Source organism: Labeo rohita, chromosome 4 (assembly GCF_022985175.1).
Source record: "Labeo rohita strain BAU-BD-2019 chromosome 4, IGBB_LRoh.1.0, whole genome shotgun sequence".
NCBI classification, from domain to species: Eukaryota; Metazoa; Chordata; class Actinopteri; order Cypriniformes; family Cyprinidae; genus Labeo; species Labeo rohita.
In genome coordinates this window covers 17,943,273-17,956,027 of record NC_066872.1, presented here as the reverse complement: position 1 = coordinate 17,956,027, position 12,755 = coordinate 17,943,273, and the positions used below count along the sequence as shown (strand labels likewise).

The 12,755-nt window shown below is 35.8% G+C and overlaps 1 protein-coding gene across 3 annotated transcripts; it reads left to right on the top strand.

The window, feature by feature from the left end:
• Window positions 1-17: 17 nt before the first annotated feature.
• On the top strand, window positions 18-5,944 carry LOC127164232 (gastrula zinc finger protein XlCGF8.2DB). Of its 3 annotated transcripts, none has more exons than XM_051108046.1 (3): window positions 18-59; window positions 686-908; window positions 4,649-5,943. In XM_051108046.1, the coding sequence occupies exons 2-3, from the start codon at window positions 737-739 to the stop codon at window positions 5,410-5,412; spliced, it is 936 nt and encodes a 311-aa protein (XP_050964003.1). In that variant the 5' UTR covers window positions 18-59; window positions 686-736; the 3' UTR covers window positions 5,413-5,943. The 3 variants fall into 3 exon arrangements, with proteins under 3 accessions (XP_050964003.1, XP_050964004.1, XP_050964002.1); XM_051108047.1 differs by having other exon boundaries at window positions 39-158; window positions 4,649-5,944; XM_051108045.1 differs by lacking the exon at window positions 18-59 and adding an exon at window positions 220-395 and having other exon boundaries at window positions 4,649-5,944.
• The last annotated feature ends 6,811 nt before the right edge of the window (window positions 5,945-12,755 follow it).

The window sequence follows — 12,755 nt, the reverse complement described above, 5'->3', positions numbered from 1 at the left end:
TTTGTTTTGGTTTTATCTTGTGACACCATAAGGCTGCACCGCACTTCTGCGTCTGAAAGGTTTGCGTTTTTAAGCATGTAAAGCGGTTAAATAAATAACCATTCAGTTTGTTTGGTTGTGCTTACAACAACTGTAAAACGAATTAGTTGTTATTGAAGGTAACTTTATCAAACATTAATTATGGATATTTTGTGCTTGTAAAGCGCATCCACTCATGAGCAACAGAAAAGCTGCGTCTCATTTTTTTGCCCATATCTGGAATCACGAATTAGTTCAAACTACGAATCAACTGAATCAATAGCTCTTGGAATGATTCAGGGATTCGAAGCGCTCGAATCGCCGCATCTGCTGCTCAAACTAGTTAAATGCATGCAGAACAACAAACATAGACATGTGTAATGAATTTTTTTTACAAACAATAGCAAACATTTTTGTGACAGTGTAATCTTTTAAACAATCTACAAGTCAATAAATATAGAATGCAAATCATAAATGATTTAATTAGCTTTTATTTTATTTATTTATTTATTTGTGGCTAGTTTGTGTGTTAGTAGTAATCTGGTCATTTAAGGCTATAACTGCCTGACTCCCTTACCAGGGCTCTGACCTAGGGAGCTGATTGTGACACCCAAAAATTTAGTTTAGATTCAGTTTTCTTCTGTTAATTGTTCTCATCCTTTGACAGGACACAGAAAAACTCCTTGTAAATCAACTGAGATCCACACTTATTATAAAGATGATGTTTATTAAAGAGGAGAGTGAAGACGTGAAGATTGAAGAAACATTCAGAGTCAAACATGAAGACACGGAGGAACAAACAAAGATGGTGTTTAATAAAAAGGAGAGCGAAGACCTGAGGATTGAAGAAGTATTCAGAGTCAAACATGAAGATACTGAAGAACAAACAGGTTGGTTTTTATTTTCTAAGCTGAACTCACTCATTTTGTTTATATTAAACTATAAATGTCCAGCTCAAGCCAAAACAACAAACAAAAATTCAACTCTTTCTATGGTTAAGGAAAATCTAACTTGCATGTTTAAAATAAACAAATAAAAGAATGGGGAGCTTTCTCACTCCCTTAATAAACCAGAATCCACCTCCCAAGTGAAAAAGTAGTGATTTGTTACAGTATGTTAAGTTTCACAAAGCACACCTATCACACAATCATACAACAGATTCAATCCAACGTAACTACAACGTCTGGGAGAAAGAAACTCTCTCCAGACAATAGTCTTAGTTCTGTCTCTTTTTCTTCTCTCAATGAGCAGTGTAGGTTTATATCACATCCTACAATCATCTTCCAATCTTAACCGGTAGAGAACCCAACAAGGTAATTGGGATCAGGTGGCAGTCGTTAATACCTGTAAATGAGAAGGAAAAGAAAATAAATGCAAAATAACAATACATTTGCATTGTCATTTAACACATTCTTTTATCCAAAGTGACTTAAAATGAGGACAATGGAAGCTATCAAAATCAACAACAACAAAAAAAACCAATGATATAGGAGGGCTATGGCAAATGCAGTACACAACAAGATTTGAAAATTGTCTAGTGTGTGGCCAGCCTTATTTACAATTCCCAAACATAAAACATGAACAAACATTATGTCCTGGGATGTGACACTGTGAACTGTTACCTCACCTTTTATTATAGTATTTGGCTAAAATGGCATTTTCTTTCTCACTTTATGAACTTATACAAAACCTCTGAACATTCAGGTTCCAGCTCCATGTTCTTGGTTGATTAACAGGTGTAGTTTTTTTTTGCCATTTCTGAATTAGGAAACAAATATCTTCCTGAATAGTCTACTTGTGTGCTTACACACCTGAAATTGAAGATTATGCTTAACAATGAAAGATGTAAAGTCCACCTCAGCACTTGTGACCTTCTTTGTGAGACTTCGGTTTTCTGCTGAAAGGCACTGTCAAATACTTGAGCCGCTTTCCCTTTTGTTTAGCCTCACATGTTCTGTATATTCAAAAAATGTGACATTAACCAGTTCTAGGATGAATAAGAGCATTTAATTTAAATAATATTTAATAATATTAAACTGTATAACTAGATGGTTTTAATACTTACTATATATCTTGAGTAAGAAAAAGACAAATTACTTAGTGTTATTTATTGTACCAAAAGTAATTTACATTTCACTAGACTTTTTTTTTTTTCTTCAAATGTTTTATTTGTTAAACAAAAAACATATTTGCAAGTCTGTAAAAGAGATCAACTGATATTGGATTTTACCAATACCGATAACTAGGTTGGACCACACTGGCTGATACCGATTAATTGACCGATAGATGGATACTGAATGGGAAATATAGTACTATTTAAAAAAAAGTAGCCTACTGAAGCATACTTTGTAAATTTATAAAAAAATATATATATCATTAATTATCATTAGTTCATTGTTCATTAATATTAACAAAAGCAACTAATTTTTTTAACATATCAGTAAATGTTAAAATTAACACACTCAAGGAAAAATACTTATATTTTACAGCTTTTATCAATCTTAATGTTTTACTTATATTGTAAAGTGCTACCATTACATCAACAATCAAGCTAAAGATGGCTATCTTAAAATATCTATACGAAGGCCACAGTATTGAAATTACATACATATGGATATTGTGTACTTTCACAATTTAACTGCTTCTCAACACAGATCATAAGGACTTCGCTGTATAATGAAGAATTTCTGAGCCGCTCCAGCAACAGAGCCAACCTGGAAAAAACTATCTGCAAGGATTTTTGCAGATAATCAATAGTTCCGCCAATCAACTCTTGGTGCCGATTAATTGGCAAAACCAATACATCGACTGACCTCAAGTCTGTAATCTACTGTCATGTTTAGAGGTTGACCGATTTTGCTGATACCTTTAGCTGGGTTGGACCACACTGGCCAATATTGATTAAATCAGCTGATATGTACAGGAGAAGTCCACTTCCAGAACAAATAATTTACAGGCTTTAGGAAAAAAGCAAACAGTGAGCAATATACACTTAAAGTGGCAAATAAAGAAGGAAAATGTCAGACATTTTTATGTGCTAAACTTTCTGCTGCCAGCTGGTGGCGCTATGACAATAACTGAATGTTGGGATGTAGATGTCTTCAAGCCAGCACTTTTATCAAACATATGAAGTATGGTGCAGTTTGAGTTAGTGCAAAGCATGACATATCCTGTCACCAACAGGTGACACAATGATTATAACTGAATATTGGCTTTCAGATGTGTATGTGTTCAGGCCAGGAATCTTATTGAACGTGTGTTTGGGGCAAATCTGACATTTTATGGCCGAGTTACAACAATTTCTATTCCCATGGTGATACAGCAAAGTTTGTCAGGTCAGAGACACCCTTCAATCAAAACTCAAACCACAACTTAATCTCACAAAGGTCAGATTACACAGGTCAAATTTTGTGTTGATCTGTTTAAATACAACACACAGAAATGGCAAAAAACGGCACAAAACTTGCAGAGGAAATTAAGAAAACAGACTTCCTGTTGAGTTTAAGACTTTGTACCAGGGGACTTTTTTGTAGGTATTGGTGTGTTACATGTGTCTACCGAATTTGTACATGTATGTGAAACATAGCTCGAGGGACACTTTATTGAAATTTTATAGGTGGCGCTATCGAGCCATTTTGCTACACCCACTTTTGAAACCCATATCAGATGTAAATGTTTTCCACTTCTGGCGTGTGTGCAAAGTTTCATAGGTTTTCAAGCATGTTTTGGCCCTCAGAAAAGTGATTCATTTTGGAGAAAAAGAAGAATCTGAAGCAATTCCAATAGGGTCCTCGCACCATGGGTGCTCTTGATGTTCATGGCTTTGCAAACCTACTTCGGCACCCAAACATGGTTAATCCAATGTGTTTGTGTCAGCTGCCATTTCAAAAATGGCAGTCAAAAGTTTTTATTTGTCTTGTTGGTAACAGTAAACCCTCCCCAGCACCTGATGCAAGCTGTTCTTCTAGAGCAGCAATGTTTTGTTCCTACTTACGTTTCACTTTTCCTGGTTCTGAACTGGTGCTTTGGGTATCGAAAGACTAAAAAGTGCTTTTAAACTAGGCTCAGGCTCTGAACCAGCACTCAAACTGCCTTGGTAGAAAAGGGGTATCAGAGGACCTATATATAAAAAGAAACCCAGAGGACCCAATACAGAGCCCTGTGGCACTCCATACAAGAGTTTAATGAGATGTGTATTGTTTTACACAAAGGAGTAGCAGTTGGATAGATAAGATCTAAACCATACTAATGCCTGTCCACAAGTGCCTCAAGTTATTCAAAAGAATATTGCGCCCTTTTTGTGGAAGATATAATAGCTCTAGCAGAGATATTTTAACAACCACAGTTTTCATGTTAAAATTGGGCTTGAATTCTGACTGATATTGTTCACAAATACAGTTTCTTTGCAAAACTGAAGATTTTTAAAAGAACAGTATTATTTTTAGACCAGGAATGTCAAACTGAACACACCTGAATAAAGGTCTTCATTACTTAAAAACTAAATGTAGGTGTTGGTAAGCATTGAAGTAGGATGGAGCTAAACTCTTCAGGACTGTGACCCTTCATAATCTGAGTTTGACACCCCTGTTTTAAACAGAGCTTAACTTGTATTTATCTCTTTTTATCCTAGATACGATGGCGCTGAAAGAGGAAAGTGAAGAACTGAATGAAATGCAAGATGAAGATCAGTATAAGAAACACGATTTCATAAATGGACGAAAATCATTTAGTTGCCCACAGACTGAAAAGGCTTCCTCACAGAAAAGAGCTCAAAAGACAGGAACTCAAAATGATTTCAGATGCCAAGAGTGTGGACAGAGTTTCGATCAACAAGGAAACCTTAAAGTCCACATGAGGATTCACACTGGAGAGAAACCACACACTTGCAAACTGTGTGGACATTGTTTCATTCGAAAAGGAGGCCTGAAAAGCCACATGAGAATTCACACTGGAGAGCAGTCTTACACCTGTCCTCAATGCGGAAAGAGATTCACACACAGACAAACTCTTTATGCCCATATAAAAATTCACACAGGAGAGAAACCTTTCACCTGTCAAAAGTGTAAAAAGAGTTTTACTCAACTTGGAAACCTTAAAGTCCACATGAGGATTCACGATGGAGAAAAGCCTTTTGTTTGCCAACAGTGTGGAAAATGTTTCATTGAACGTGGAAACCTTAAAGTCCACATGAGGATTCACACTGGAGAGAAGCCTTTCACCTGTCAACAGTGTGGAAAAAGTTTTTCAGTGAAAGGAACCCTTAAAAGCCACATGAGCGTCCACACTGGCGAGAAGCCTTACACTTGCTTTCAGTGTGGAATCAGTTTCACTCAGCAAGGAACCTTTAAACGGCACATGAGAATTCACACCAAAAAGAAGACACACACCTGCTAACTGCGTGGAAAGAGCTTCATAAATCTAAACCTTAGCTATCATCTTGTCACTGGTGACAAGACCAGTTGATGATTGTTTTCTCATCCAGTACCATCTCACGGCTCAAAGGTTGCAAACTTTCAACATTGAGAAATGTTATTTTTGAACAGTTTGATAATTATTACAATAAATTTGTCAGAAAGTGGTAAGCTACAACCCATCTTTGTTTGCAAAGACTGAGACTGTGGTGGATGCCTGTTTATTTACCCACTCATAATTCCCTCACCTATTAACAGTTCACCTGCTTATTTGTGAATGTCTTGAATGTCCCAACTCTTATTTTCCTTCTGTCCCAACTTTTTTCTTTGTAGTTCTATCAGTAAAATAAAGGTAAAAGAGAACTTTTAAGAAAAATCAGTTTTTATTGCATTTTACAAAATCTCCCAACATTTTTCTTCTGTTGAATGCAAATGAAGATATTTTGAGCAATGTGGGCAACCAGACAGTTTCTGGTCCCCACTGACTTGCTTTGTATTTTTGTCCATACTGTGTGTTGCGGCTAACAAGCCTCCATCAGAGTCTCCTGATATCCTGTCTTCTAGCAGAGACTCCCCCACCTTGTCTCCTTCTTGCCTTTAGTGTACATCACAGAGGCCTCATATCCAGAAACAGAAGGACCAGCGTGGGAAGGATCTGAGAGCCATGAGCCGAACATGGTCTATGTGTCATATTGTCACAGTAAGAACGTGAACCACCCATGAATGTGTTCACAGTATTAATAATGTCAGATTTGAGATTCAGTCAGATTTTTTCAGATTTGTTCTGAATTAATACAGTACATTTATCTTTTTGTATAAGTAAGTCACATGTATGTTATATAGTGTATACCGAAAAGAACATCCAAAGATGGGAATTTAACTTGTCCGCACAACTGGAATATCGCATAAAAATATTTCCAACCATTAGCATCCAACTAGCCAAAGAGAGCAAATTCGTCACTTCCTGATAAACAGGCTAAGAAAAGTTGGAGAAGCCACTGAATATAATAATTTTCATATTACTTTAACCTCAGAGTGAGCAGATGAAACAATATAATTAGAATATCTTCAAAAAGTTGATTTCACGAATTCCATTCAAGAAGTGAAACTCGTATAATGTACACATTCATTCCACACAGACTGATATATTTCAAGTGTTTATTTCTTTTAATTTTGATGGTTATAACTGACAACTAATGAAAACCCCAAATTCAGTATCTCAGATAATTAGAATATTACTTAAGACCAATACAAAGAAAAGATTTTTAGAAATCTTGGCCAACTGAAAAGTATGAACATGAAAAGTATGAGCATGTACAGCACTCAATACTTAGCTGGGGCTCCTTTTGTCTGAATTACTGCAGCAATGCAGCGCGGCATGGCGTCGATCAGTCTGTGGCACTGCTCAGGTGTTATGAGAGCCCAGGTTGCTCTGATAGTGGCCTTCAGCTCTTCTGCATTGTTGGGTCTGGCATAATCGCATCTTTCTCTTCACAATACCCCATAGATTTTCTATGGGGTTAAGGTCAACTTTACACTGGACCTTAAGCAACGTCGCTTCTGTGCCTCTCAGCTCTTCCTCCAGACTCTGGGACTCTGATTTCCAAAGGAAATGCAAAATTTACTTTCATCAGAGAACATAACTTTGGACCACTCAGCAGCAGTCCAGTCCTTTTTGACTTTAGCCCAGGCAAGACGCTTCTGACGCTGTCTGTTGTTCAAGAGTGGCTTGACACAAGGAATGCGACAGCTAAAAAGCCATGTCTTGCAGATGTCTGTGTGTAGTGGTTCTTGAAGCACTGACTCCAGCTGCAGTCCACTCTTTGTGAATCTCCCCCACATTTTTGAATGGGAATCTTTTCCTTCCCTTCACTTCTCTATTAATGTGCTTTGGACAACTGTCAAATCAGCAGTCTTCCCCATGATTGTGTAGCCTACAGAACTAGACTGAGAGACCATTTAAAGGCCTTTGCAGGTGTTTTGAGTTAATTAGCTGATTAGAGTGTGGCACCAGGTGTCTTCAATAATGAACCTTTTCACAATATTTTAATTTTCTGAGATACTGAATTTGGGGTTTTCATTAGTTATAATCATCAAAATTAAAATAAATAAACACTTAAAATATATCAGTCTGTGTGGAATGAATGTATAGATTATACAAGTTTCACTTCTTGAATGGAATTAGTGAAATAAGTCAACTTTTTGAAGATATTCTAATTATATGACCAGCACCTGTATATGTGTATATATATAGAGAGAGAGAGAGAGAGAGAAAACAAAAATAATTATTTTATCAAAATAAGCAGAAAATAGTACAAACTTTGGTAAAGTGATTGTTTTGAACAAGTATTAACTTAGACATTATTTTAAAAAGCATTATTTTACTATTTGTATCAATACTGTGTGCCTTATGCCCTATGAGGGTGTGTGGCATAAAAGGCCCCTCTTGCCACCTCATACATTTGTAAGATTATTAAACAAAATAAACCACTTGTATGATTTTCAAACAAACTCTGTTGCTCCATAAATGTTCGATACCAACAGTTATTTTTTTCTTAAATCATACACTTTAGGTGCAGTGAATCTGTGTGTGTGTGTGTATGAGGTCATGATCAGAAACCAATTAAACCAAAATGAAATAGCGCTGAAACAGAAAAGAAATGTTTTAAAAGAAATGGGTGTTCACTTAACCAATAAACATAGCTTTACTGAATACAGTAGGTAATGTATGTGGGCTAGAGGTTTATTGGCAGCAAAACAAGCTGTTTTGTACAGACCCAGCCAGACCCATAAAATTCTTGAATAGCTGCGCCCTTTCTTACGGGAAAGAAAGGTGGATAGGATGCACACATTCATGTTAAAACTGGTTGTGATATGCCAGGGGTAGTGTCAAGTATGGAGCTGGTTTGGGAGGTATATTTGGAGGATGCACACCATTACTAAAATGAGGATTTAACATACCCAAGCCACATGCACAAACACCACGTTCAACATTACACATAGCAAGATAAAAAACATGAGAACATGACTCTGAGATTAAAAACTTAACCACTGACTTCAGTCTAAGACTGAAGTGATTTGAAATAGTGTATTTTCTGGATAATTACAATGTGTTGTTAGTGTACTCAGGTACAGGTTTTACTTTTATTATAGATTAATTGGCTATTGTGGGTGTGGATTTGGTTTTGAAAGAGGTAATTGTATGTCTAACATGTTGATTTGGCACCAGGGCTCTTATTGTGATACGCATTTCAACCAGTTCACATGCTCACATGCCACACCTTGTACTTCTCATGCAGAGATGTAACAGATAACTTGTCCCGTTGTATACAATTAATGGGTGAGGCGCAGGCATACAGAGAGATGTTCTCTGTCGTGTTTATAGCTGTCATAGTTGTCATTGATGTTTCCGGGTAAATTATGTAATACCGCTGCAAGCATGTTCAGTACTAAGCAACATGGATGTGCACACACACATTGATCTGAGCATGCCCAGTAAGCCCTGATGGCCATAGCTGTATCACTTCTAGCCTCAACCGTAGGTAACTGCTTCAAATTTTTCAGCATTTGATATAAAGTTTCCTGAACAAAATCACTTGCCTGTGATCAAAGATAGTGAGAGCTGATGTTGGGAAATACTGCCTAATTTGTGATCAATTATTACTGATGCAGTCAAAAAGTCTCCAACTGCATGTTTCTAGAAATTAAATAAATACTATGCAAACTTTTACCTGCCTTCTTATGCTGTGTGCACACCAAACGTGAAGCAAGTTATCGCTCTAGATTATCCGCGGGATGTTTGTTGTGTCACTCGCACAAATTAAATAATCACGTAATGCTGCCAGTGATGTCATCCAACTGCCATAACAAATCAGGAATTGGCATGTATGCATTGGTGGAAAGAGTACTAAAAACTGTATTTAAGTAAAAGTATTGCTACTTAATTAGGGAATAATTCCTTATTCCGTATAAGAAATAATTAACTTGAGTACAAGTAAAAGTACTAAAATGTAATATGACTTGAATAAGTTTGTAATGCAGTAACTTCAGTAGTTTTTCAGCAAAGTACTTTAGTATTACTTTCCTATTTTTACACCCAAAATGATGCAATGTAATGTCTGTTTTACAAGTGAGACTCATAAGTATTAACAGAGTCCACTTCCAAAACAACGATTCACATATAATGTACTCACCCCCTTGTCATCCAAGATGTTCATGTCTTTCTTTCTTCAGTCGTAAAGAAATTATGTTTTTTGAGGAAAACATTTCAGCATTTTTCTCCATATAATGGACTGATATGGTGCCCCGATTTTGAACTTCCAAAAGGCAGTTTAAATGCGGCTTTAAATGATCCCAAATGCGGTTGTGAATGATCCCAGCTGAGGAAAAAGGGTCTTATCTAGAGAAACGATTGGTTATTTTCATAAAAATAATACAATTTAATACTTTTTAATCTCAAACGCTGGTCTTGCCTTGCTCTCCCTGAACTCTGTGTATTCTGGCTCAAGACAGTTAGGGTATGTCAGAAAACACCTATTGTATTTTCTCCCTCAACATCAAAAATCATTTCAAAATCATCCTACATCACTGCAGAAGCACCGACCCAGTCTTTGCAAAAATAGGACAGTTTTGAAGTTGAGGGAGAACAGTGACATTTTTTCAACATACCCTAACTGTCATGAACCAGAAAAACAGTCCAACCAGAGTAAGACAAGACGAGCGTTTGACATTAAAAAGTATATAAATTGTATTATTTTTATGAAAAAAATCATTAGTTATGCTTGATAAGACCCTTCTTTCTTGTCCAGGATCATTTACAACAGCATTTGGGATCGTTTGAAGCTGCATTTAACCTGCATTTTGGAAGTTCATGATCGAGGCACAATATCAGTCCATTCCTCAAAAAACATAACTTCTTTACGACTGTTTCAACCAGTTCACATGCTCACACGCCACACCTTGTACTTCTCATGTGGAGATGTAACGGATAACTTGTCCCGTTGTATGCAATTAATGGGAGAGGCGCAGACATACAGAGAGATGAGAAAGAAAGAAAGAAGAAAGACAAACATTATGGATGACTTGGGGGTGAGTACATTATATGTGAATCATTGTTTTGGAAGTGGATTCTCCTTCAAACTTACAATGTTTCAGGAAATCCCTTAAATGAACAAATGCATTAGCTATCACTACAGCTGAATAACATGTAGAAAGACATTTTGACTCAAACATGATAGCAATAAATGCAATTGCAATTATATATCTGTATTTATCTGTGTTTTTTAACCCATTCCAGGGCTTTTTCAAAAGAATTAATCTGTATCACAGTGTAAAATCTTATAAAAATAAAAAATTCTGTCTCATTCTGTGATAAAAAAGCAACATAGAAACCCAGAAGCAAGTTATTTCAAACATAACTTATGTTATAAAGTGATTTTGGAGCAAAACATGATGTTAATCTCATAAATTGTTGTGTGTGATGCCATCCTAAACATTTTTAAGAAAGTCCATAAAAAAGACTATGCGAATGTTTTTAAGAAGGACAAAAGCAAAGAAGGGTAAGTGTTTGTTGTTAATACATTTAGTTGTAGCTGAATACTACAAATTGCAGTCAACAAGCCAAAGAACACTCACACAAGGAACTTTTGCCTATGGTTTAAAAATACTGTAACAAAAACAACTAGCCTAACTAATTACGAATTTCAAGCATTAATAAAAACATGTAAATACTCAGTAGTTAAAACAAATCACACAAATGAATACAATAAAACAAATTATTCAATAATGATTGAAATAGACTGTTTTTTAAGATTTTTCAGACATTCAGGTACAAAAGTTTTTCAGTCAAGAACAATGAGTGAATTTTCAGTTTTCTGTTTGATTAATGTTATTATAACAGGAATATTAGGCTGCTGTCACTTTAAGAATTGCATGGATCCAATATACTGTTACACACCTTTTCATTCTCAGCTGTTTCTTTCTCACGCAAGGATACCAGGATATTTTTGACATATTTTGTTTGTATTTAGCGCCCCCCTTTATAAATACTGTAAATATTGTAAATACTCTCATTGCACTTTATCACTGAGCACTGTTGCACAATAAATGGTCAAAGTAGTATTAAAATCTTGCTTGTTATTTGCTTGCCAGCACTGTTGCATACGTACACACACACACACACACACACACATTTAATTGTTATTTCCCCATTTACCCCTGGTCCTGCCAATTAAAATATTGAAAATTTTAGCAATATTGGTTCAAAACCGGTAATCGACAGTGAACACCCCGCCCCTCAACTGAACTGAATATTTTAATTGGTTTTGTACCCGAGTCAGATTTCTGTTATTGCCTGAAGTGCAGACTCCACCCACTACACTGTAAAAAACAATTTGAGTCAACTTAAAAAAGTTTATTTAACTTGAAATATTAAATTATGCTAAGTAACAACTTACTTTACTTTCCCATCTGTTAAGTTTTGCAAACACAAATATCTAAGTTGTTACTTAGTACAACTTAACATTTCATGTTGACTAAACTTATTTTAGTTGACTGAATCTAAAATTTTAAGGAAGCAGGGTAACAAATTATTTTAAGTTGACTCAACAAATTGTGTTTTTAATTTTTTACAGTGTAGTTTGAAAAGAAGAATGAGACATTTAGATTGTATTTATTTCTATACGAATTAATGTAAATTTACTAACATTTCAGACAGGGGAAATGGTGGTTCTCTTTGGAGGTGTTGGCCTGGTTATTATGTTTAGAAGAACAAGTGTCTGACAAGGTGTAACGTCTGGCATTGGTATACAATACCAGCAGACAAGTATGTGTTTTCCCTTAACGTGCAAAAACAGATCTCCTTTATCATTTCTGTACTTTGAGGTGAGGTGAATTTACTGAGCAAAAGATAACATCACATCACATTCCATTCAAATAATTAGATCTCCCTCTTATGTGTGGGAGAGCTTGCAGGTAATCTAAAGTTTAGATCTGGCTGTTGACAACTTGGATGACTTCCTTTTCATGCACATATAATACTTAAGGGACATGGATGTAGTGCACTTATAATAACATATATTTATCTCCTGCACTTTTTTTGTTAATGTAGAGTTTAAATAAAAGTGCTTGACTTCCTTTGTTTATACTATAGAACAGTTTAAAATGAGCAAAAAGGTGTGGAGTGTAGGAGAAGACGGAAGGACATCCAACTATTGGACATGAGTCACAGAGACTCATGTTATTGAATTGGAGTTTCCCCAAAAAAAAAAGTATAAAAGGCCTGAGGAGTAAATCACTCTTCAGATGCTGCCTGCATTAAGTGTGAAG